Raw genomic sequence first — 25,230 nt, 5'->3', positions numbered from 1 at the left:
AGTGGGGAGTTGGCACAGCACCCCCAAAGCTCACACCCACACCTGGGAGCACCCATCTCCTCAGCTCCCTGCCAAGATGGCACCCACCCCCTTGGTGGTTAGAGCACAGGGTGTCCTCAGTGCCTCCCTGACACCCCCACGCCCCCCTGCAGCGCTGCTGCCAGCCTGGCCCCCAGCATGTCCTTGTCACAGGGCCTGGGACGTGCTGGTGGCCCTGGTGGGTGCTTGGAGGAGCCCAAGGCCACATGCTCTGCTCCTCAGACTAAACAAGGCTGCTGCCAGGCACCCGGGGGGGCCTTTGGGTGGGGACAGGCTGTATCAGGCACTGGTGTCCCCTATCTTGTCCCCCAAAGTGGGCACCATCCCAGGCTGCTCCCACTCCAGAGCCAGACACATGGGACCCTGCCTCAGGCTGCCCAAGACCTTGTTCTCACGGGTAACCCTGAGTGCCCCCCACTCATTTCCGGGTCCCCTCACCCCTCTGCTCAGTGCCTTGAATCCCCCCAGTGCTCCTCAAGTGGGTTTCAGCCCACTGCCAGGTCCCTGTGCCCTGTCCATGTTGCACCTCCATGTCCCCATGCCATGCCTAGCTCTAGGTCCCTGCCCCAGGACTGTGGCCCAACTCCATGTCCCCAATGTCACCTTGTCACGGCCCTGCCCCAGCTCCTTGTCCCCATCTCAGCTCTGTATCTCACAAAATGTCCCAGCTCCAGCTCCCTGCCCTGACTCCAGGTCCCCATGCCGTGTCTCTGCTCCAGCTCCATGTCCCCATGCCATGCTCCATGCCCTCATGAACATCACCCCTGCCTGAGTCATGGCACAGGGTGCCAGCCCCCGGCCCCATTTACCCTGGGTCTGGCTCCCAGCATGAGACCTGGTGCAGCTCATTGCGTGGATGTGCAACGGGTGGCTCCTGCCCGTGACGGGGAGCCCAGTCCGGGCTCACCATGAGGACAGGGACAGGTGGATGTCCCCATGCTGGACCATGTTCAGCCTCTGCTTAGCCCAGGGGGTGGGGGCTTGCTGCCCTCCTCAGCGGGGACCCCCCTCCCCCCCCCGGTGCCACCCTGGGCTGCCACGAGACATGGCCAGAGCCACCAGGTGGCACTGCGAGTCCGCCGTGGCCATCTCTGCCCTGCCTCTGGCCACCCCCAGGGCCAGCCCCAGCTCCCCGAGTGTCCCTTTCACGTCAGGGGGGAGGATGCGACCAGAGGCCAAAAGGAACACCCCCTCTGTCGCCAGATCTGTCGCCGGTCTGCCCCTCCCTAAGCCCGGCCACAGCGGCAGCCGCTCTGTCCCCCACCCCGGGTCTGCCCTCCCCGTGGGCACGGCCAGGATGAAAAACCCTCTGCCTCAGCTGTCCACAAACCTGTCCCTCGGCGGGCACAGCCGGGGTGACCACGCCTCTGTCCCCAAACGCGTCCCTCCATGGGCAGTGCCAGCTGCCCTGTCCCCGGATCTGTCCCCTCTGCAGGCACAGTCAGCGGCAGCCCCTCAGACCCCAGTCCCAGTCCCCAATCTACCTCTCTGCAGGTGGAACCCCTCTGTCCCCCAACCTGTCCCCAGTGTGTCTCTGTATGACCCTGGCCACACTGGCAGTCCCTGTGCCCCCCACATCTTCCCTCCTCCTGGACAGGGGCAGCCTCACAAACCCTCTACCCCAAATCTGTCCCCAGCTCTGTCCCCAGGCCTGCTCCTCCACAGACACAATGTCAGCTCCCCTCTGCCCGGGTTTGCCCTCTCTACAAGCACAGACAGAGTGGCAGCCCCTTTGCCCCCAGATTTGTCCCCAAATCTCTCCACTCTGCAGGTAGAATCCAGGTGACTAAGTCCCTGCCCCCAGATTTGTCCCCAGATCTGCCCCTCAGCAGTCACAGCCCCTGGGGCCAGGGCTGGTGTGTGCCAGCAGGGTAGACGCTGGGATGTCACCGTGGCTTAGGACCTGCTGCCACCTCCCGTGCCTCAGGTGCCCCCCTGCAGGAACCACATCCCCTGAGACAGGGACAATGTGTGGCCCCCGGCCCGGGGGGGTCAAGCCAGGGCACAGCCCTCCCACGGGGACATGTCACCCCCCGGGTGTCTGAGCACACACCTGTGGGTGCCACTGCCTGGTCCTGTGCTGGGTGCCCAGCCTCCTGTGCACATCCCCAGTGTGGGTGCCTGGCCCTGGTGTGAGTGCCCGGTGTGAGTGCCCAGTTCCCTTTGCATGTCCCCTGTATGGGTGCCCAGCGTGGCTGCCCAGCCCTGGCGCGGGTGCCAGATCCCGGTACAGGTCCTAGTGCAGATGCCCCGGCCCTGGTGCGTGTGCCCGGCCCTGGTGCGTGTGCCCGGCCCTGGTGTGGGTGCCCGGTCTCTCCTGCCTGTCCCCGGTGCATCTGCCCGGTCCCTGCTGCGTGTGCCCAGTGCCGATGCCCCGTCCCTGGTGCGTGTGCCCGTCCCTGACGCGTGTGCCCGTGCCTGGTGTGCGTGCCCGGTCCCTCCTGCGTGTCCCCGGTGCATCTGCCCAGTCCCGGTGCCAGTTGCGTGTTCCCCTCCACGGATGCCCGTTCCCGGCGCGGATGCCCGGTGCAGATGCCCGATCCTGACGCGTGTCCTCGGTGCGGGTGCCCGTTGCTCGTGCCCGCGCGGCCGTGCGCGCCACAACCGGTGGCCGTAGCTGCCTGACGCTGGCGGAGCGCTGCCGCCGCCCGGTCCCGCTCCCGCTCCCGCTCCCGCCGCTGCCGCCGTGTCTGCTCCCGGTGCGGCTGCGGGTCCCGCTGCGGCTGCGGCTGCCGGAGGTAACGGCGCGGGGCGCCGGCGATGCCGGGCGGCGGCGGCGGCCATGGCGGGGCGGGGGGGACCGGATCGGGGGGGTGGGCGGCGGCGGGACCGTGCACCGGGGGCTGTCGTGTGCCGTGGGTTAAGCGTGCACGGGGTGGGGGGGAGATGGACCCTGGGACTAGGGGTTGCCGTGCACCGGGGGGCTACCGTGCACCGGGAGAGGGAGAACCGCGCACTGGCGGGGACTGTGCACCGGGAGGAGGGGACTATGCACCGGGGCAACCGTGCGCTGGGGGCTGGGGGCTGCCGTGCACCGGGGGGGAACACACCGTGCATCCGGGAAGGGTGGGAAGGGCTGTGCACCGTGGGGGGACCGTGCCACCGGGGAGCTGGGGGTTGCCGTGCACCGGAGGGGGCACGACGAAAACGGCCGTGCACCGTGGGGCTGGGGGCGCCATGCACTGAGGGGGGGGGGGAGGGGGGGGAGGGAGCACCGTGCACGGAGGGGACCGGGGCAGATCGTGCACCGGGGGCCAGGCCTGGCCTTTCCCCCCTCCCCGAGCAGCCGGGCCTTGGGCTACGGTGTGTGTGGGGGGGCTCGCACCGGGGCTCATCCCCGCTGCTCGGTCCTGAGTCGGGGGTGGGGGGTCGTCCCGGGGCTGGGGAGCAGGCGGTGCTCGGGGTCACGGCTGGCGCACACGCGTGTGGAGGGGTGAGGCTGCGTGTTGCACCCACCCGTGGTGGTGCATGTGGGGTGTGTGTGTGCGTCCGTGTGGCCCGGGGCGGGGGGGCGGCGGGGGGGCGGGGTGGTGTTGCTGTTGCTGTGGGTCCCAGTGTCTGGCTGTCTGTCCCTGCCGGTCCCCCTGCCTGTGTCACCGTGCGTGTGCCAGCGCGCGTGCCCATGCGTGGCTCCGTGTCCGTGTGTCTGTGTGTGCCCGGCCGTGACCGTGCGGCTGGCTAGCTGGCTGTCAACAACCCCCCCGCCCTGCTCCCGCCCTGCTCCACCCCCCTCTCCCCCCAACAACCACCCACCGGTGGGGCTGAAGGGTGCTGTGGGTGGCCGAGAGGCTGGCGGAGGGAGCCGGGGGGCGCAGCGAGTGGCCTGCGCTTGCCCCTAGCCCAATGCCTGCAGTGCAGATCATAAATCAGCGGTGGCTGGAGCGGGCTTCGGGGGGCCGCGGGTTCCCTGGCACCCAAATTACCTGGGTAGGGAGCTGTAGAGCTCCCTGGGTTTGTAGGACCCCTGCCAGCCCCTCAGGGCCGTGAGGAGGGTCCCCTTGTCCCCCTTGTCCCTGCTGTCACGTTGAAGGCCGGCAGCTGGCCAGGGCTGGCAGGCAGCCCACACTGCCAGGGCTGCGGGCACAGCGGCCTCGCCGGCTCTGGGGGGGTGACGGGGTCTGTCCCCCAGCTGCCAGCCGTGCGGTGGCACCCAGGGTGACGGCTGCCGTGGCTCTGTCTTGCAGGTGATACCCCACTCATTTGCCACCAGCGATGTGCTGGGTGGTGGGGACAGCTCTGGAGCCACCGAAGACATAGGTGGTGGGACACAAGGAGGAGGAAACGGAGGAGGGGGGTGTCTCGGGGACAGCATCTTGGTGTGTGTCCCCACCAGCATCTGCAGCCACCAGCCACCCTCAAGCCAGCGCCACCCGAGGGGGTCCTGGTGGCTTTTTGGAGCGTGAGCCCTGCCAGCGTCTCGAGGAGGAGGAGGAAGGGCCGAAGAGGACGTGCCGGGTGATGGATGGCCCCGGCCCGGCGCAGCGGCCTCGAGAGAGCAGAGCCAGGCGGCTTGGGGACCTCGGGGACCTGGCTGGCAACACCCTCCTCTGCAGAGCCCCACGGCATTCGCTCTGCTGAGCTCCAGAGCCTGCAGGCAGCGGGAGCCAGGAGCGGGGTCCGGAGGGGCTCCGGGTGACCCCCACGCCCCCGTGCTGGGACGCGGCTCGGGGCTGAGCCGCCGTCCCCCTGACATGGCACGGCAGGGCTCGGGGGCCATGCTGGCCTCCGGCGGCCTGGGCTTCCCTCCCCAGAACCTGGCCCGGGTGGTGGTGTGGGAGTGGCTGAACGAGCACGGGCGCTGGAGGCCCTACTCGGCCGCTGTCTGCCACCACATCGAGAATGTGCTGAAGGAGGACGCCCGCGGCAGCGTGGTGCTGGGCCAGGTTGACGTCCAGCTGGCGCCCTACGTCATCGACCTCCAGTCCATGCACCAGTTCCGGCAGGACACAGGTAAGAGGATGGTGCTGAGCCTGCAGCATCCACCCATCCTGCCATCCTGCCGTCTTGCCATCTTTTCATCCCTCCATCCACCCATCCATCCATCCATCCATCCATCCACCCATCCATCCATCCACCCATCCATCCATCCATCCATCCTTCCATTCTTCATCCATCCATCCATTCATCCATCCATCCATCCATCCATCCGTCCATCCATCCTTCTGTCCTTCCATTCTCCATCCATCCATCCATCCATCCATCCATCCACCCATCCATCCATCCATCCATCCATCCATCCATCCATCCATCCATCCTTCCATTCTTCATCCATCCATCCATTCATCCATCCATCCATCCGTCCATCCATCCTTCTGTCCTTCCATTCTCCATCCATCCATCCATCCATCCATCCATCCATCCATCCTTCTGTCCTTTCATTCTCCATCCATCCATCCATCCATCCATCCATCCATCCATCCATCCTTTCATTCTCCATCCATCCATCCATCCATCCACCCATCCTTCCATCCATCCATCCACCCATCTATCTATCCATCCACCCATCCATCCTCCCACCCATCTGCCTGTCCATCTGTCCCTCCATCCCATTGCACACCCCCTCCTCTCTGTCCATCTGTCTCACTCATTCCTTTTCTCTCCTCGTCCTGGGCTCTGCTCCCCCAGCAAGACCCTTCCTGGCCTTGCCTTTCCCTCTTCCCACCATCCCCTGGCACCAGTGGGACATGTCCCAGGTTCTCTCCATCCCCTCCTATCCCCCATGAGGTGCTTTGTCCCACTGGCCACCTATATGCTCCACAAATCTCTCCTGTCCAGGCTGCCACGGAACTGGGGAGGCCCCAGTTTGGGCACTGCGAGCTGTAGTGGGCACCAGGCTGGTTGCAGCCACACAGCTGATGGTGCTGTGGTGCAGCATGCATTCAGGCCACGTGTCCTCAGGGGAAATCAAAGCCAGTCCCAGTGCCAGCACTGAGCCCAGACCCCATTAAATGTGTCCCCATCTTGGTGTGACCCACTAAATGAGCACGTGCCAGCTGTGCCACGAGGGACTTGACAGTTCCAGTTCATTCCTGGCTGTTCCTCCCCATCCCTGGGAAGCTGAGGGCAGGATCTGACCCCCAGGCCAGGCAAAGGGACAGTGTGTCACCTACACACCAGGTGACACTGCTAGGCTAGGCTGGGGAGGCGCAGGGGCCACCCCCTTGTCCATGCCACTTTCTCCAGCCTCCGATGCCATCATTCCTGGTCACCAGCCACGGTGAACGACCCTGTGTGTGGATATGGCTCTTATGACGCGCTGGGGACTGAGCCAGGGACCTGCCACCCTGCTTCTGTCGTCAATCCTGGCTCTGGATCATTCTCCTGCCAGTCATGGGCTTGGCAAGGGGCAACTTGGCACCCGTGGCCCTGTGTCAGCGTGGCTGCGGCTGCGGGCATGACCCAATGGGTCGTGCCAGTGGCCGTGGCTGTGCTGACTCAGGGCTGTGGGTGCCACCAGGACACCCTGGCTGTCTCCATGCCAGGTTGTGTCAGCTTCAGCCAGGACCCCTCACCTGCCAGCAGCACCTGGCATTGCAGCCCATGGCCGTCAGGCTGGGTGCTCCTCATGGTGAGGCCGTGGCTGGGTTTGGGGGGGTGACACCTCTCTGGCAGCAGCAGGGCACTGCGGGACTTGGGGACACAACTGTCCCTCATGCTGAGGGTGCTCCTGGTGCCTGCTGTGCCATGGGGACACAGGAGGCTGAGGGCTTGGTCTGTGCCATGGCTGGGGAGGGACAAACTCAAGGTAAAACAGAGACAGTGTGAAATGAGGTGAACCCGTTCTGAGCAGCCGGGACGTGTGTCCCCTCCCTGTGGCCTGTGGCCCTGGGGACACCGGGCTCTGCCAGAGGAGGGGACAGGGGTGATTGGGCAGCTGGTGGCACTCAGGGACACAGAGCTGTGTGTGGTAGGGTGGCCTCTCCTTGTCCTCTTCTGCTGTGTGGCAATGGGATGTGGGATGCAGTTGAAGGGGCCAGTGGGATGCAGGACATGGATGTGAGTGGGATGAAGGATGTGGGATGCTGTTGTGAGTGGACCACAGGACATGGGACACGGCTGCATGGACTGGTGGGATGTGGGATGCAGATGGAAGGAGCAGCAGGGTGTGGGATGTGGATGTGAGAGGGCAGGGGGATGCAGGATCCAATTGCAAGGACCAGTGGGATGCAGGACATGGATGTGAGTGGGATGAAGGATGTGGCTGCAGGTGGGCCACAGGACATGGGATGCAGCTGCAAGGACAAGTGAGTGTGGGACATGGAAGTGAGTGTGGGACATGGATGTGAGTGGGATGCAGGATGCAAATGGGCTGCAGAATGAGGGCTGCAGATGCAAGGCCTGGTGGGATGTGGGATGCAGATGGAAGGAGCAGTGGGATATGGGATGCAGCTTCAAGTGGACCACAGGCCATGGGATTCAGTGCAAGGACTGGTGGGATGCATATGGAAGGAGCAGCAGGATGAGGGATGTAGATGTGAGCTGGCAGGGGGATGCGGGATGCAGTGGCAAGGGTGAGTGGGTGTGGGACATGGATGTGAGCAGGTTGCAGGATGTGGGCCATGGGTGTAAGTGGGCAGTGGGAGGAGTGATGTGGCTGTGAGCAGGCAGCAGGATGTGCGATGCAGTTGCAAGGAGCAGCGGCTGTGGGTCCTGAGCGGGATCCTGGGTGTGGGATATGGCTGCGAGCGGGAAGCAGGATACAAGGACCAGTGGGATGCAGGAGGCAGTTGTAAGGACCAAGGGGGGAGTGCAGGACAGAGACAGGAGTGGGATGTGGAGGTGAGTGGGCAGGAGGATGCAGAATGTGGCTGCGAGTGGGCAGCAGGATGGATGCAGGATGCAGTTGCGAGGAGCAGTGAGCTGCAGGATATGGATGTGAGCAGGATGCAGGCCGTGGGCTGCAGGATGCAGATGCAAGGAGCGGTGGGATGCGATTCCAAAGGGTGCTGGGATGTGGGACATGGATGTGAGTGGTCTGGAGAATGGGGGCCTGAATGGGCAGGAGGATGGAGGACGCAGATGGAAAGAGGCAGACGTGGATGTGAACCCAAATGGGATGCAGGGCAGGGCTGTGAGCAGGATGTGGCCAGGTGAGGAGTGGGATGTGGATGTGAGCCAGCAGTGGGATTTAGGATGGGGCCAGCAGCGGGCAGTGGGTTCTCTGTGGGTGCCAGAGCAGGACAAGCAGCCTCCCTGCCAGCCATGGGGCCGAGCTGGCTCAGCACAACCCAGCAGCTGGGGCCAGGCTCTGCTGCCCAACGCAGCTGATGATTAATGACCATTATTAGCGTCGTTAATCGGGCTGGGCAAACGGTGCTGCTGAGGGGATAGAGAGGCACCATGCTGCAGGGGGACTGCCAGGGCTGGAGGAAGGGGCTGTGGAGCTTCCCCCCCGCAAATGCAGAGCTTCAGACGCGGCTGTGGCATCCTGCTGGCTTGCAAAACAAGCAGCGAGGGGCCAGGATCTGGCGGTGCATGTGGGACAACGCAGGGCTCCCGTGACTGCCAGCTCCAGCCAGAGCCACAGCAGCTGGCAGGAAACCCTTGGTGACCGGGAAACGCTCCTGACAACGCAGGGAGAGCGAGGGGACCCCAGCCAGGGAGGGTGGAGGTGGGCCTGGAACAGAGGGATGGAAAAAAAGATGATGGAGGTTGAGCAGCGTCGCCCTTCCCGTGGCGGCTGAGGCTGTGATCCCAACATCCCGGCGGGCAGCCAAGCCGACACCGCCGACACCGCTGAGGGAGGGTTGTTGAGCCTCCCCCGGGGAGGCTCAGCCCTGCAGACGCCGATCGATCCCCCACACGCCGCGGCCAGGGCTGCCTCTTGCTGCTCATCAGCCCTCTGGCACGCTGCAGTGCTCTCAGGAGGGTGAGAGGGGGTGCCTGCACCCCGCAGTGCCTCTGAGCCCCCATCCCTGTGGGGTGCTGGGTGGGCACTGGACACACACACGTGTATGAGGTGTGGGCCCCTCCACCAGCAGCCCAGGGTGCTCTGTGAAGGGCAAGAACAAGCTGCTTGCACCCCACAGTACCTCTCTGTCCCCATCCCCGTGGGGTGCTGGGCTGGACACTGGACGTGAACCCCTGCAGCACCTTCTGCCAGCACCCCAGAGCGCTGGAGCCCTGCTCACATCACATTCCCCTCTCCCCCTCCCCCATGTCTCCGCAGGGACCATGCGCCCCGTCCGGAGGAACTTCTACGACCCCTCCTCAGCCCCGGGGAAGGGCATCGTGTGGGAATGGGAGAACGACAACAACTCCTGGACGCCCTACGACATGGACATCTGCATCACCATCCAGAACGCCTACGAGAAGCAGCACCCCTGGCTGGACCTCTCCTCCCTGGGCTTCTGCTACCTCATCTACTTCAGCAGCATGTCGCAGATGAACCGGCAGACCCAGCGCAAGCGGCGGCTGCGGCGCCGCATGGACCTGGCCTACCCCCTCACCATGGGCTCCATCCCCAAGTCCCAGTCGTGGCCGGTGGGCGCCAGCACCGGGACGCCCTGCTCCTGCCCCCAGTGCCTGCTGGTCAACAGCACCCGCGCCGCCTCCAACGCCATCCTGGCGTCCCAGCGCCGCAAGCTCTACCCGGGAGCCGTCCGCCAGAGCAGCACCTTTGCCGGGGGAGCCTTGTGGCCGGCGGGGACGGGGACGGTGGCGGTGGCGGGCGGCACAGCCAAGGGGGAAGGGCTGCGGGTGCCCGGCGGGGCCTTCGCCCCCGGCCAGAGCGTGCCCGCCGGGGCACCGCTGCCCGGGCTCAACAACCTCAACCAGCCTGGCACCCAGCGCGGGGCTGGACTCGGCGCCCGTGCCACCGTCCCCCCGGGGTAAGGAGGCTGGGGAGAGGGGATGGTGGTGGCGTCAGCGAGGCTGTGGGGAATGCCAGGCATGGTGGGCACAGGAGTGGGTACACAGGATGGGGGGAAGGGGAAGACGAAGGCACCTTGTGCCTTGCTGTCAGCTTGCACAAGGAGCCCTGGCACTCCCTGTGTCACCTCCAGCCCCAGGCTGCCCACCCTGGGGACAACCCCAGCGGCTGGCTCATCTTGTCTCAGGTGATCTGCTGGATCTCTGCCTCTGTGGTGATTTGTGCAGTTGTGTTGTGCCATGCTGTGCCACACTCTGCCATACTATGCCATGCCAGCTGCAGGAGATGGAATGCTTGGTTCCAGGGGACTTGTGCTCCTGCAGAGAGTGAATGACAGCATCCCATGGCCTGGTGCCACCAGGCAGGTCTCCTGGGAGTACATGGGGACCACAGCCTCAGTGTCCCCTGCACAGATGGGAATGACTGGGGAGGGATGCAAGTTGGTTAGCAGACCCCCAGTGGGGCGTCCCAGTGAGTGTCCCTGTCCTGGCACCCAAGCCCTCATGGCCACACCTCTTGGTGGGTCAACCTGGTGTCCCCTCAGGGCTCTCAGCACCAGGCTGTCACCACAGCCCCAAACCCAATGGGGGTGGACAGTGCCAACCCTGCCAGCCCAGCTGAGCCCTATCCCCTCCCATCTCCTCACAGGGTGCCAGCCCTCCCAGTGAAGAACCTGAATGGCACTGGCCCTGTCCACCCTGCCCTTGCAGGTAAGGGGGAGCCTGCCAGCAGCTGAGTGCCACTGGGAGGTGACATCATGGGGCTGGAGGGCAGGAGGAGCAGGGCACTGGGCTGAGGCACAGCCAGGTGGTGGGAAGGATGCATGGGTGTTGGGTAGAAGCATGGATGGGTGGGTGGGTGGATGAGCGAATGGATGGATGGGTTGATGGATGGGTGGGTGGATGGATGGATGGATGGATGGATGGATGGATGGATGGGTAGGTGGGTGGATAAATGGATGGACAGACAGACATGTTGTGGCTGGCTGGCTGGTGGGCTGGCTGGCCAGACAGCAGCTGTTCCCTGGGGCAGGGATGACTGGCATCCTGATGTGTGCTGCTGGGCTGCCCGTCTGCCTGACCCGTGCCCCCAAGCCCATCCTGCACCCTCCGCCCGTCAGCAAGAGCGACATCAAGCCTGTGCCCGGAGTCAATGGCATCTGCAGGAAAACCAAAAAGAAGCACCTCAAAAAGAGTAAGGAGCTGCCAGGGCACCTGTGCTCTCCTGGCCCTGCCAGCCCCTGCCAGGAGGGGAAACTGAGGCACGGGCACTGCTGCCACCCACAGGGGTGGCACCCCCAAGGGTGTGGCTGAAGGTTTTGGGGCTCTGATGGCATCTTCCCCCCTCCCCCTTCTGCCCATGGTAGGCAAGACCCCTGAGGACGTGGTGCGTCGCTACATCCAGAAGGTGAAGAACCCCCCGGACGAGGTGAGCGGGCACCCCTGGGCACCGCAGCTCAGCCCACTGTGGGGCCCGGCCATGGAGAGAGGAGGGGGCAGGGAATGGGCAGCCCACTGTGGTGGGCACAGACTTGGGAGCTAATGTCCTCTTTCCACTTGGACACTGATGCCCATCGTGTGCCCGTCAGGACTGCACCATCTGCATGGAGCGGCTGGTCACCTCCTCTGGCTACGAGGGTGTCCTCAGCCACAGGGGCATCAAGCCGGAGCTGGTGGGCAAGCTGGGCAAGTGTGGGCACATGTACCACCTCCTCTGCCTCCTGGCCATGTACAACAATGGCAACAAGGTGAGCCGGGACCCTCACCCCAAGGTGGGACACCCTCCCCAGGGTCACCCATCCCTGTGAGTGTGGGTGCTGGGGGTGGATGCCCTCCCCGATGCCCACTCTGGTACCTATGCAGGATGGCAGCCTGCAGTGCCCCACCTGTAAGGCCATTTATGGAGAGAAGACTGGCACACAGCCCCCCGGGAAGATGGAGTTCCACCTCATCCCCCACTCCCTCCCTGGTTACACCGACTCCAAAACCATCCGGATCGTCTACGACATTCCTACTGGCATCCAGGTGCGTGCTGCCCCCGGGACCCCCTCCTGCCCGGGCTGGGTGCCCACACCCTGTGCCACTCGCTCAGCCCATTGTCCCCCTACCCAGGGCCCGGAGCATCCCAATCCTGGCAAGAAGTTCACAGCCCGTGGCTTCCCCCGGCACTGCTACCTGCCTGACAACGAGAAGGGAAGGAAGGTGAGCGGCACAGCAGCGCCGGCGCGGGACGGGATAGGAGAGGAGGGGATGGGAATGGGATGAGGGAGGAAGAGAAGAGAAGGGGTGGAATAAAATGGGATAGGAATGGGATGAGGTAGGAAGAGAAGAGCAGAGCAGAGAAGAGAGAAGAGAGAAGAGAAGAGAGAAGAGAAGAGAAGAGAAGAGAAGAGAAGAGAAGAGAAGAGAAGAGAAGAGAAGAGAAGAGAAGAGAAGAGAAGAGAAGAGAAGAGAAGAGAAGAGAAGAGAAGAGAAGAGATAGGATAGGAATAAGGTGAGGTAGGAAGAGAAGGGGTGGGTTGAGATGGGATGGGATGGGAATGGGACAGGGTAGGAAAAGAAGAGATGGGGAATGGGAAGTGAAGGTGGGGAAAGAGAAGCAGATAAAATGGGAAGAGGATGGAATGGGAAGGAAAGGGATGGGAAGGGATAGAAAGGGAATAGGGAGGGATGGGATGGGATGGGATGGGATGGGATGGGATGAGATGGGGATGGGGATGGGAATGAGAAAGAATGACATGGGAGGAGAAAGGGAAAGGGATGGGATGTGGATGAAATGGGAAAAGAACATATGGGACAGGATGGGAAGGGAAAGGATGGTGTGGGATAGAAAGGGAATAGGAAAGTATGGGAAGCAAAGGGGAGGCTGCAGGAGGGCCGGGGTAGGGGTTGAGCTGTGCCACAGGGAAGGGTGGCCCCATGCAGGCCCCATGCTGGGGCTGACTGCTGCACTCCGGGGTGCTGGGGCTGGGCAGTGCGAGGCAGGGGGAGGGCTGGGGGAGGGCTGGGGGTGCCGGTCGGGCGAGCGACGCCCGCGGCCGCCTGCCGCAGGTGCTGAAGCTGCTGATCGTGGCCTGGGACCGTCGGCTCATCTTCACCATCGGCACCTCCAACACCACGGGGGAGTCGGACACGGTGGTGTGGAACGAGATCCACCACAAGACCGAGTTTGGTTCCAACCTGACGGGCCACGGCTACCCCGACCCCAACTACCTGGACAACGTCCTGGCCGAGCTGATGGCCCAGGGTGTCTCCGAGGCCAACCTGAAGGACTGAGGCGAGGGCGAGGGGCGGCCGCCAGCCCCCCGTCCCACCACGCCCCCGCCCGTGCCGCCCGCCGCCCGCGCCGCTTCGCTGCCGACGCCGCAGCCCTGCCGGGCGGGCTCGTCCCCCGTCCTGGGCCGCCCTGTGCCACCTGCCCCCACGGCCCCGTGTCTGTCCGCCCTCCCCCCGTCCCGTCCGCCCTGCTCCCGTGGCGATAGCATCGTGGCCTGGTGCTTTTCTTTTTTCTACCTGTGGCCTCTCCGCGCCTCAGCCGCCCGTGCCACCCGTGCCACCCGTGCCACCCTCCGCTGCCCCAGGGAACCGCGTAGAGCCGGTGCCATGTGTTACATCTCTGTGTTACAGAATACACCCTGAGCTGGGCCACCGTCCCCAGCCTGTCCCCAGCGCGTCCCCGCTCCGGTCCCTGCGCCTCCTGGGGTGCCGTGTGGTGTCGCTGCAGGGTGGGTCCCCGTGGGGCGATGTCGAGGGTGGGTCTTGGTCACTCCTTGTGGGGATGCTGGGCTGGCAGGGAGGGATTGGGGGATGTTGGGGGGCTCAGAGCTGTCCCAGGGGTTTCGTCCTGGCGGGCGAAGGTGTCATGGGCGATGTCCAGGTCCCGCAGCACAGCCTGCAGCCGCCCCTTCAAGGCGTCCTCTGTGCCCCACAAGCGAGGTCAGAACTCACCCCCTGGCACCCCTCCAGTACCCAGCCTCTGCACCCCCGCAGCACCTCTCTCCAGCACCCACCACCACCCTCACCCCGGCCCACCTTCAGCAACCACTACCAGCACCCACCCACGGTACCCTCACCAGCACCGTTTGAGGTACATCCTTACCACCCAGTACCCTCCCAGCACCTATCCCTGACATCCATCTCCAGCGACCCCTCCTACTGCTATGTCCCCTCATGTCCCCCCCGCACCCCCTTCCACCACACCACACACTGCTCCCCGCCCCCAGCTTGTCCCACTGCCCCTCCCCCGTCTCCCCACCTCTCCCTGCCCCTTCCTCCGCAGTGCCCCGCGGGAGCGTGGGGATGGGGTGTGTGTGTGTTTGTGTCTGAAGCCGGGTGCGGGCGCGCCCGCGCTCGCCCCCGCGCCTGCCTCCGTGCGCGCTCGGCCGTGCACGTCCCCGTGCGCGCGCGGCCTCGTGGCTGTGTCCCGCGGATTTGCTGTCCCCTGCTGGAGGGGACCGGCGGAGCGATGCTGGTGTGCACAAGTGTGTGCGTGTGTCTGCGAGCCTGTGAACGCGTGTGCAAGTGTGTGCATGCATGCACAAGCACGCGAATGTGTGTGCAAGCATGCAAATGCCTGTGCAAGCGTGTGCTCTATGTGTGCACAGGTATGTGCCTGTGTGTGCCCAGCCATGCCCACGTGCACCCACAGCCCCACGCAGAGGTCTCCCCAGCAGCAGCCAGAGGATTGCATGCTCCCCATGCCCCCTGCCCTCCACCTGCCCCTACCTGCATGCCCCGGGCCGGGAGGCTCAGCGGCTGCGCTGCCTTCGGAGTCCTGTGCCCTGCAGGAGAGGGACCCTCAGCACGCTGCCTGCCAGCACGCAGGGTCCCTTGGGCACCCCCCAGCCTCACCACAGGCGGGCCCCCGCCCTCCGGAGGTGCCCGTAGAGGGTCTGTGCTGCTGCCGCGGGGTCCAGGGGCTCACTCCACTCGCCCAGTGCCACGGCTCCGTGGGTCCGGCTGCAGCCAGGCGCTGCCAACAACGGCGGCAGCTGAAACGCTGGGGACTCCCCGACCCTGCTGCCCAGCTGGGCCCCCGCCCCGGGCTGCCCACCCGCCCCGGGCTGCCCACCGGCCTTACCGGCACGGGCAGGTTGCAGGCAGCAGGTCCAGCGGCCTGCGCGGAAGGTGCCCGGGTGACAAGTGGGCAGCATGGCCTCGTTGGCGCTGCTGGCCTGTCGCAGTGCCCAGAGCCACTGCCACAGCTCCTGGGCGCTCTGAGGGGACAGGGAGGGAGGGTAGCACTCCCCATGGGCACCCACAGGCTCACTGTGCTGGGGGCTGCTGGTGGGGATGAAGAGGGGGGAGGTGGGCAGGAGTGATGCCAATGGAGTCTCCATCAGAGGTGGGCACCAGGGATGGTGATGGGCACCAGGGATGGTGATGGGCACCAGGGCAAGGTGACTAGAAGTGACAGTTTGATGGCAAAGATGTCCGAGTAGGACCTGGTGTGGAGATGGCACCATGGGAGCCAGGGTACCCCAGTGGCTGCAGTGTACATAGGGCTGGGAGTGTGGAGGGTCCTGGGGTGGGAGGGTTGCAGGGAGCTCAGGGTGGGGTGTGGAGGGTCCTGGGGTGGGAGGGTTGCAGGGAGCTCAGGGTGGGGAGCAGAGTGGCACTGGGGGGCACCCACCTTGCACTGGATGTAGGTGGTGTGGAGCTGCCCAGCCTCGTCCTGTGCCACGATCTGCATGACGTGGGGGTGCTGGAAGGTGGCCTCGTCCACCCGCTCCACCGCCCGCATCTGAGGCACGGGGATGGAGCAGCGCACCTGGGGACCCCCAGACGCCCGCTGCTCACTGCTCCTGTGTCCCCATGCCAGCCCGGGGCTGGGGGGTCACGGGGAGGGGGCAGCACCCACCTGCCACTGGGGGGACTTGGAGTAGGTGAGGGCCTCAGAGCTGAGCCAGAAGTACCTCTTCTTGAAGGCGAAGCGGGGCAGCAGGCTGGGTCCCCCCGCTGTGCGGGTGTGCAGGTACCCCTCCTTGATGGTGCCCATAGGGTGGCAAAGTGCTGGTGGCACCAGCCCCTCGCCTGCTGTGGCATGGCCAGCAGTAGTGTCACCCCAAGTGCCACCTCCCCCAGCCCACCCCTGGCCATTCACAGCATGGAGCAGATTCCTCTCCCTGGGAATGCTCCCCGGATGCAGGGGGGCAGCAGGGACGATAGCATCACTTGGGTGCTGGCACGGCTGGACCCACCCCAGGGGTGCCCCAAGTGTCACTACCTCCCCCAGTCCGAGGATGCCCATCCCTGGCCATTTCATGGCACCAAGTGGGACTCCCTCTCCAGGGGTGCTCCCGGGATGCAGGGGACAGCAGGGATGATGTCACCACCCTGTGTTGGGCCCTGGCATGGCTAGAGCTGACCCCGGCTGTGCCCCTCCTGCGCCCATGGTGCCTGCTCACCCTCGGTGCTCTCCACGCTGACCAGGCTGTCCAGGAAGGCTTTGACACGGGTGACACTGGGCAGCAGGACAGCGTGCAGCGGGGCCATCCACAGCTCCTTGCCCTGGCCCAGCTGCAGCCCCAGGTTGCCAATGCTCTGCAGTGCCTGCCCAGCGCCAGGAAGGGCTCACACTGATGTACCCACCACGGTGTGGGGGGCAAACCCCCTCTCTGGCTTCTCCCCTCAACTCCAGGGGCTTGGCAGTTGGGGAGGAGAGTGAAAAAGCAGAGCGGCCAAGAGGGTGATGGGACCCAGGCACTGCCCCAGCTCGTGGTGGCATGGCCCAATGGTGGGCAGGGCTGGCCTTGAGTGCCAAGGGAAGGACCCAGATTGGGGCATATGGCATGAGGGCAGGAACGGCTTTGTGCTCCTTGGGATCCCCACCCCTTCCCTGGGTCCCCATCCCAGGGTCTCCCTCTCCTCCCTGGTCTTGCCTTCTCTCCCTAGCACCCCATCCCTATGGATCCCCATCTCTCCACAGTGTCCACTTCCCTCCCTACAAATCCCTATGCCTCCCAAGGGTTCCTATCCCTCCTCCCAGGGTCTCCATCTTTCCCGAGGGTCTCCCTCTCTCCTAGCTGTCTCCATCCCTCCCTGGGCTCGCAGTGCCCCCAGGTGCCCGTACCTTGGCGAGCAGCAGGAGCGTGCGGCCGGTGCGGGGCTCAGCGTGCTGCTCCCGGAGCCCAAAGAGCTTTGGGGTGAGGACAGCAGGGGCGAAGAAGCGAAGGAAGAGAAAGCCACTGATGGAGAAGTACTGCACCTCCTGGCCAGGGACAGGGACAGCTGGGGCCGGTGGTCCAAGTGGCATGTGCCCCCCCCGGCCCCAGTCCCAGCCTCAGTGCCTGTCCCACCTGGTGCTGTGCCGAGGGGAATCGCTCCTCCACCCTCTTGCGGAGCTGCTTGAAGGCCATCCTCATGAGGAGGGGACACTTCTCCACTGAGCCTACGATGGCATCCATGATGTCCCCCAGATAGCCCTTCAGCAGCTCCAGGCTGCTCTCTTGCACCTGTGCCTCTGAGAGGGACCCCTTGAAGGAGATCCTCCTGCGGGAGCGCCGCCTGGTCAGGGGGCCACCTGCTGCCCAAGAGCAGACCGCCCCGAGCCGGCCACAAGCTGCCGAGGTGACTCGTGGGCTCAGCAGCGACGGGTGACACCCTCCTTGCAAGGGACATCAGGGTGGAGGTGGCCTGGGACGTGCCAGGCACCACCTGTGTCTCCAGCTGCCCCTTTCTGCTCACCTGCCGCGGCTCAGCTCCATCTTGCTGGGGTCCAGCTCCACGTACTTCTTCTCCTCGAAGATGCGGTTCACCACGGGCCTCAGCACCTCCTGCAGGTAGGGCAGCCCCACCACCTGCAAGGAAAGGCAGGTCACTGTCCTTGCCCCCGGACTGCCCCCCGGATTGCTCCCCACATGCCAGCTCTGTGCCCCGATGCCCTGGCGGGAGGGGGGGCAGCGGGGGCTTGGCTGCCATCTCCTCCCCTGCTCACCTTCAGGAACTGCTCCATGGACTTGGAGGCCAGCGAGTTGGAGCGGAAGAGGATGTTGGGGTCCGCTGGAGGAGCACAGAGGCTGTGGCAGTGTGGGCACAGGGTGGTGTCCCAGCCCCCCCTGGTGTGCCCGACCCCTCACATATGTGCCACCTATCCTGCCTTCCCCCTGGTGGCCCCCACTCTACTCCCCGTGGGGGTCTGGGGAGACCCTAGAATCCAGTTTCCTTGCTGGGGTGGTGGTGCAGGTGGTGCTCTCAGCCCTGGCACTTACTGGTCCTGGCCAGCTCGTGGGTGGTGAGATAGTCCAGGAGGGGCACGGCCAGCCCCTGTCCCAAGAAGATCTTCACCAGCTGGGTGGCCACATCCTGCCGGCTCTCCCCCGAGGTCACCTCCTCCAGGACGGCCAGAGCAGTGCCAGCAGGGGGCTGTGGGGAGGGCAGGGTGGGCACGGCAGGGCCCCCATGCCGGGGTGGTCCTCAGCCATCCCTGAGGGTCCTCCTACCCCACATCACCCACCTGGCCTGGGCACAGGATGGGCTCGGTGAGGAGCTGGATGAGGGGCTGGTAGTAGGGGGTGGGCAGCACCCTGTCTTCCACCAGCCGCACTGCCAGCCGCAGGGCACCCAGCTGCCCCCTGCAACGGCACAGGAGGGGCTGGGTCAGGGCCTTCCATCAGCCATCGGAGGGGTCCCCCAGGGATCCTGTCACAGCTGTCCTGGGGGACTGCTCGTGGAAGCTGCCTGCCCCCTGCCTGCACTCACCCGTGGTCCTCAGCAGTGCTGGGGAAGGGCAGGAGCTGGAACCAGCCCTTGGTGGGGTTGCTGCAGATGGTGTCCAGGGGGATCTCGACCTGGGAGGCCAGAGGCAAGGTCATGGGTGGGGAGGGCCACGCAGCAGAGCACCCTGTGCTGCACCCCCCTAGTGAGGTCCCCGCCTTCGGGGGTCATCCAGACCCCAAGCACAGGGAGGCAATGGGGGCTCCCCCAGGACCCTGCCCCGTGCCAGCATGCCCCGAGGTCCTCACCTGTCCCAAGAAGTCGTTCTTGCCCACGATGTCCCAGTCCCACACCTCCACGTTCAGCACGGCCTCCCCCAGCTCGCCCTCTGCCAGCTCGAACTCCAGCACCTCATCCCAGCGGGGGAAGCGAGTTTTCTTCAGCACCTGCTGGGCACAGCGACCAGTGGCTGCGGGGGATGAGGTGGCCAAGCCTCGGGCTCCCAGCACCGAGCACCCTGACTCACGGCCGTCTCCAGCGTGTGCCCGCAGCACGACACCCGGGCGAAGGGGTCTGAGGTGCCAGAGAGGTCCCGGGGGGCCAGGTCCCTGTGGGGAGGTGTTGGGGTCAGGGGGGTGGCAGCAGACAGGTCCCCACCAGCACAGTCCCTGCAACCCTGTGTCTCCTTTTTTCTCCCAGCTCATCTGGGCACACTGGGCACCAGGGGGGTGCTGGGGGGGGACGTTGGTGAGAGTAGGTCTCCATCATTCCTGCCCCCAACCCCTTCCTTTGATCCCTGGGGACAAATGGCATAGCACTGGGGACTGGGATGGGAATGGGGATGGCAGGGGGGCCTGATGTCCTTCCTTGTTGTCCCCGTGGCCATCCTGTTGCCTTGGTACCCACTTTGGTTGCCATGGCAGTGGGATGCTGCCTCTGCTCCCTGCTCCCCACCGGCTGGCAGCCACGTGTGTGGGCACAGGCACATGCATGCGGGCACACGTGTGCCCCCCCCCCCCCCCCCCCCCCAAGAGCACAGGGGAATCCTGGGGCCTGCCTCAGTTTCCCCCCATTTTGAAGCCAAAGAAACTGGGTTTCACCCCACTTTGCTCCCAGTTGCTCCCCACAGGCTGACAGGAAGTTAGGGGTTGGAAAGGACCTCCAGAGATCATCGAGTCCAACCCCCCCCTGCCAGAACAGGACCATAGCATCCAGCACAGGTCGCACAGGAACACATCCAGGTGGGGCTGGAAAGGCTCCAGCAAAGGAGAAGTCAAAGGAGAGAAACTGGGTGCGAGCACCAGCTGGTCTGAAAGGGCCCATTTGGGCCACCCTGCTCTGCTCCTTGTCTCCCCGACCCAGAGCAAGGCTGCCAGTCTCCACAGCTGCTCATTCCCAGCTGAGGCCCTGTGGCACTGTGACATGTGGATTGGCATCATCGGTGCCCCCAAGCAGGACAGAGTGGGGATCCTTCTCAGAGCCTTGTGCCACCTCTCTTCCCATCCCCTCCCCTTCTCCTGCTGCCCAGACCTCACCAGCCAAAAGCAAGACCCCAAGGGGTGGTGATACCCCCTGGCATGCCCTGCCAGCACCCTCCCTACCTGGCCTCGATGAGGTGGCAGCGCAGCACCCGTGGGTGGCCCTGCTCGGGCACCTGCAGCTCCAGGTGGATCTCACCCTGCACCTCCTTGTCTGGGTCCACAGGTGCCAAGCTGAGCCAACTGTCCACACCTGCCAAGGGAACGAGGTGGGAACCTTATGGTGCCAGGCTGGGCCCCCCCAGCAGCCCCCTCCCCAGCACGACCCCACTCACCCCGAGGTTCGGCCAAGATCTGCTGGCGGCTGAGCGAGACCTTGCCGATGACATCGTCCTGCCTGCCAGGGCAGAGACACGGCGGGCACTGAGCCCACGGATGGGGGCGCGCCACCTCGGTGCCCGCCAGGACCACCTCGCCTGCCTTACCCGATGGTGTCTTCATCCAGCACGTAGACAGCGAAGCTGTGGAAGCCGCAGGGCAGGCGCAGGATGTATTCCTCACCCCAAAAAGGGTTCAGGCTCTTCCACACCGTGGCTGTCCTGTGATGGAGAGCTGGCTGCACCCCGAGGCAGAGTGCCCATCCCCACACCTCCCCTCCCCAGGGTGGCACAGTGTTTCCCCCCCCTACCTGGCCACCACCTCGTTGTCCACCTTGACCACGCAGTAGGGATCGCTGGAGCCAGACCTGGGCAGAGGGATGAGGGTGCAACAGGTTCAGCACCCGAGCTGGGGGTCCCCATACCCGGCTCGGGGGGGCTGGATTCGAGCACCGCTTCAAATCCCAGCAGGGAAGCACCAGCTCTAGGTGGGGAGCTGAGCTGCCCAGTCTCAGCCCAGCCCCACAGCTGACACCAGGATGGGGACCACGAATTCTGCTGCTGCTCCCTGAGCTAGGGGGACCTGCTGAGGGCCACCCTGAGCCATGGCCCTGCACCCCCCACCCGTGGGTACCGGTGTCTTGCCAGCAGCACAGCCAAGCCCAAGTTTCTGTGGCAACACACGATGTCAGGGTGACACTGGCCTGGCCCAGAGCCTGTTGTGCGGGGGAGGACATGGAGGGGACAAGGGCTGGATCCGGGGCTCTGTAGCTGGTCCCTGAAAAGCCACTTCCCCGCTGATTTGTGTCACCCGGGACAGCAGAGAGGGACAGCAGCCCTGGCTCAGCACGCAGGGCCGGTGCTGGAGCCCCAAATCCCCTGCCGCTGGTGGCAGGGGGCGACAGGAGCCGCTGCACCAGGGAGCCAGAGCCTGAGTGGTGCGGGGGAGGTGACCCCAACCTCTCTCTGTCCCGGCCACAGGAAGGTGCTGGTCACAGCTGTGGGCTCCGTGGGTGGTGGTGGCGGCTAATGAACGGTGGTGGTAATCCCCAGGGGTATCTCAGCACCTCCCAGCAGAGCAAAGTCCATGACCCAGCCAGTCTGGCAGGGCACACTGTGGCAGGGCACACTGTGGCAGGGCACTGTGGGGCTGGCAGTTCCTCTCTCCCACTACCCCAGGAGCCCTGGGATGGGAGCAGGTCACTTTGAATCCCCCTGCAGCTCCAGGCTGGATCTGGGGGGACTGAGAGGGGTACCAGGCACCTCATTCCCATGCTGGCAGGTCCATATCTCCCCACTGTGTTCAGACCCCCAGATCAGGGCACCCAGCACAGCATTGTGACCCCAGCTGGGTGGGGAAACTGAGGCAGGGAGACCCCGCTGTGTGTGGCCATGGCTGGCTGCCTGGCCCGGGGAGTGGCCAGCGGTGCCAGGCTGGCACATCCGGACAAGTCCGGGACTGCCAGGTCTGCTGAGGCATATCCATGGGGCAGGAGCAGGCAGGGGGTCTCCTTGCCTCCCCTCCCACTCTCCCCTTCCCCCTTTGCTACCCCCTTTGCCCAAGAGCATGGTTCCTCAGTGGGTATGTGGGGTTGTGGGGAGCTGTGCCCCCCGAGTGCTACCCACAGCCTTGGGGTGATTCCTGTAGCCATCCTGCTGGGGGGCAGCAAGAGGATGCTCAGGGGCTTGGGGGGGGCATAGGCTCTGGGGGATCGGGGGGACTGGCACCACCCTACCACCCCCAGCCCCCCACTTTGGGGAAGTGTGTCCCTGCCAGCATGGGTGTGAGCTGGGATCCCCAAAACTGCTCGGGGAGCAGAGTACCCAGCGCCCCCAGCACCCCCCCCCACCCCCACCCCCCGGCAGGGGGGCCGGGGGACCCCACCCCGAGCCACTCACACGTCCTTGGCGGGCAGGTCCTTCCCCTCCAGCACCCGGCAGTGCAGGGAGCTGCTTTTGGCCATGTCGGAGAACTTCGGGGCGAGCGCCTAGGAGTCCATGGGGTGCCCCGATGGGTGCGCCCGGGGGTGTCCTGATTCCCGCCCCTCCACCTTCGCCGCCGGTGGGGCTGCGGGCACCGTCCTCCGCCTCCTCCTCCTCCTCCTCGACCGTCTCTCTCGCCGTCGCTTCTTCCTTTTTCCTCTTCTGGGTTGTTTTTTTCGCTGCTTCTCTCCCCACCTGCGCCCGAGCAGCGAGTGAGAAGCCAGTGAGATGGGTGCCCACTGGCCCAGTGCCACCCCGCCGCCAGCCGCTGGTCGTCGCTCACCCTGCGGTCTCCCCGTGTGCCAGCCGCAGCAGCATGGGCAAAGCTCCCCCCGCCCCGGCTCTAGTGATGGGGAAACTGAGGCACATCACAGATGGGAGGGGGACACACACACACAGACAGCTTCTGTCCCCTCCCAGCAGAGTGGCACAAGGGACTGTCCCCAGGGTGGATCTCTGCCTGCACCCCAAAGTAGTAGTGGGCGGCATGGGGTGGTCTTGGGGTAGGGGAAGGGAAGCAACCTGCGTGAGGGGGGCTTCTGGCACAGGGATCCCCCAAGGCTCCCCATGGGACTTCGTTCCCTGACTTCTGTGACCCCCACCCTTGCGAGGGACACTCTGAGCCAAACTGGGGACATCCCATGCTGTGGTGCAACACCGTGGTGCTCCCCATACCCCCATGCTCCCCCCCCCCCATGCTCCCTCCACCCTGGCTTCTCTGCAATGGGCACCCCAAGCCAGGGGAGATGGAGGGGGGCAAGTTCCCCTTTGTCACTGCTGTCCTGCTGGGGTGCAGCCCCCCCCGCCGCCTGGCACAGTGTGGGGCACTGCGGGGGGAGCTGGAATGATGGAGAATTCCGGGGGTGCGGGGGTGGCTGGCCAGATGTCTCCTGCAGTGACTCACGGTAGGTACTGCCAGGGTGGGTGGCACCCAGGAGCTGTGGGGTCCTCAGGGTACTATTGCCAGGAGGGTGCCAGCATGTGGGCGTTGGGTCCCTAGGAGAGGCCATTGCTGGGGTGGGTGTCAGCCTGCAGGTGCTGGGTCCCAGAGGGAGGGGCGAGTCAGTGCCCGGGGGAGTCGTTGCGCAAGTGCTTGGTCCGTGGTGAGGTCGCTGCCAGGGGGGGTCACTCTGTGGGTGCTGGGTGCCAGGGGTGTCACTGCTGGGGTGGGGGCTCTGATGGGTCCTTTGGGGGTTCACTGCCAAGGGATGTCACTGCGTGGGTCCTGGGTGGGTCATTGCCATAAGGTTGTCACCGTGTGGGCACCGGGTCCTGAGGGGTCATTGTCAAGTGGGGTGTCACCGTCTGGGTGCTGGCTTCTTGGGGTGCTGCTGCCAGGTGGGTGTCACCATGTGGGTGCGGGGTCACTAATAGGGGTCATTGATGGGGGGTGTGTCACCCTGGAGGTGCTGGGTCCTCGGGGTTTCCAAAGCCAGGGGGGTGCCCCTGCAGGAGGATGTCACCATGCAGGTGCTAGGTCCCTGAGGGAGCAGGGCTGTCACTGTTGAGGGGTGTCACTGCGTGGGTGCTGCGTCCCTGGGGGGATGCCATTGTTGAACGGGGGGGGTCTCACCATGGGGGTGCTGGGGTTGAGTGTCACTGTGTGGGTGCTGAGTCCCTGGGGGGAGTCACTCTCGGGGGTGTCACTGTGTGGGTGCTGGGTCGCGGGGGATCTCTCTCGGGGGTGTCACTGTGTGGGTGCTGGGTCCCGGGGGATCTCTCTCGGGGGTGTCACTGTGTGGGTGCTGGGTCCCGGGGGGGTGTCACTCTCGGGGGTGTCACTGTGTGGGTGCTGGGTCGCGAGGGGGTGTGTCACTCTCGGGGGTGTCACTGTGTGGGTGCTGGGTCCCGGGGTGTGTGTCACTCTCGGGGGTGTCACTGTGTGGGTGCTGGGTCCCGGGGGGATCTCTCTCGGGGGTGTCACTGTGTGGGTGCTGGGTCCCGGGGGGGGTGTGTCACTCTCGGGGGTGTCACTGTGTGGGTGCTGGGTCCCGGGGGGATCTCTCTCGGGGGTGTCACTGTGTGGGTGCTGGGTCCCTGGGGGGAGTCACTCTCGGGGGTGTCACTGTGTGGTTGCTGGGTCCCGGGGGGGGTGTCACTCTCGGGGGTGTCACTGTGTGGGTGCTGGGTCCCGGGGGGATCTCTCTCGGGGGTGTCACTGTGTGGGTGCTGGGTCCCTGGGGGATCTCTCTCGGGGGTGTCACTGTGTGGGTGCTGGGTCCCGGGGGGATCTCTCTCGGGGGTGTCACTGTGTGGGTGCTGGGTCCCGGGGGGGGTGTCACTCTCGGGGGTGTCACTGTGTGGGTGCTGGGTCCCGGGGGGTGTGTCACTCTCGGGGGTGTCACTGTGTGGGTGCTGGGTCCCGGGGGGGGTGTCACTCTCGGGGGTGTCACTGTGTGGGTGCTGGGTCCCGGGGCGGGTGTCACTCTCGGGGGTGTCACTGTGTGGGTGCTGGGTCCCGGGGCGGGTGTCACTCTCGGGGGTGTCACTGTGTGGGTGCTGGGTCCCGGGGCGGGTGTCACTCTCGGGGGTGTCACTGTGTGGGTACTGGGTCCCGGGGGGATCTCTCTCGGGGGTGTCACTGTGTGGGTGCTGGGTCCCGGGGCGGGTGCCACTCTCGGGGGTGTCACTGTGTGGTGCTGGGTCCCGGGGGGATCTCTCTCGGGGGTGTCACTGTGTGGGTGCTGGGTCCCGGGGGGATCTCTCTCGGGGGTGTCACTGTGTGGGCGCTGGGTCCCTGGGGGATCTCTCTCGGGGGTGTCACTGTGTGGTGCTGGGTCCCTGGGGGGAGTCACTCTCGGGGGTGTCACTGTGTGGGTGCTGGGTCC

General features: G+C 65.4%; 2 protein-coding genes across 8 annotated transcripts; one reads left to right on the top strand and one right to left on the bottom strand.

Moving 5' to 3' along the window:
* Positions 1-2,697: 2,697 nt before the first annotated feature.
* On the top strand, positions 2,698-13,664 carry DTX1 (deltex E3 ubiquitin ligase 1). Its single transcript, XM_068161814.1, has 10 exons — positions 2,698-2,777; positions 4,224-4,989; positions 9,209-9,869; positions 10,559-10,620; positions 10,943-11,104; positions 11,277-11,338; positions 11,499-11,657; positions 11,773-11,934; positions 12,022-12,111; positions 12,961-13,664. The coding sequence occupies exons 2-10, from the start codon at positions 4,731-4,733 to the stop codon at positions 13,183-13,185; spliced, it is 1,842 nt and encodes a 613-aa protein (XP_068017915.1). The 5' UTR covers positions 2,698-2,777; positions 4,224-4,730; the 3' UTR covers positions 13,186-13,664.
* RASAL1 (RAS protein activator like 1) lies at positions 13,516-22,646 on the bottom strand. Of its 7 annotated transcripts, none has more exons than XM_068161806.1 (21): positions 22,319-22,646; positions 20,731-20,787; positions 20,528-20,641; positions 20,378-20,439; positions 20,166-20,295; positions 19,091-19,172; positions 18,873-19,010; positions 18,610-18,698; positions 18,365-18,482; positions 18,120-18,273; positions 17,846-17,910; positions 17,596-17,708; positions 17,208-17,400; positions 16,982-17,119; positions 16,317-16,461; positions 15,770-15,945; positions 15,542-15,679; positions 14,990-15,125; positions 14,761-14,881; positions 14,635-14,690; positions 13,516-13,827 (listed from the first exon to the last, which is right to left on the bottom strand). In XM_068161806.1, exons 1-21 carry the CDS (start codon positions 22,381-22,383, stop codon positions 13,673-13,675), a joined length of 2,445 nt encoding a protein of 814 aa, XP_068017907.1. In that variant the 5' UTR covers positions 22,384-22,646; the 3' UTR covers positions 13,516-13,672. The 7 variants fall into 7 exon arrangements, with proteins under 7 accessions (XP_068017907.1, XP_068017908.1, XP_068017911.1 ...); XM_068161807.1 differs by having other exon boundaries at positions 15,770-15,942; XM_068161810.1 differs by having other exon boundaries at positions 15,770-15,867.
* Between the last annotated feature and the right edge of the window lie 2,584 nt (positions 22,647-25,230).

The sequence above is a fragment of the Melanerpes formicivorus genome, unplaced genomic scaffold (genome assembly GCF_026170545.1).
Source record: "Melanerpes formicivorus ecotype bairdi unplaced genomic scaffold, bMelFor1.0.p_v2 SCAF_60, whole genome shotgun sequence".
NCBI lineage: Eukaryota > Metazoa > Chordata > Aves > Piciformes > Picidae > Melanerpes > Melanerpes formicivorus.
The sequence above is the reverse complement of the archived record's forward strand: the minus strand, read 5'-3'. Positions and strand labels throughout refer to the sequence as shown.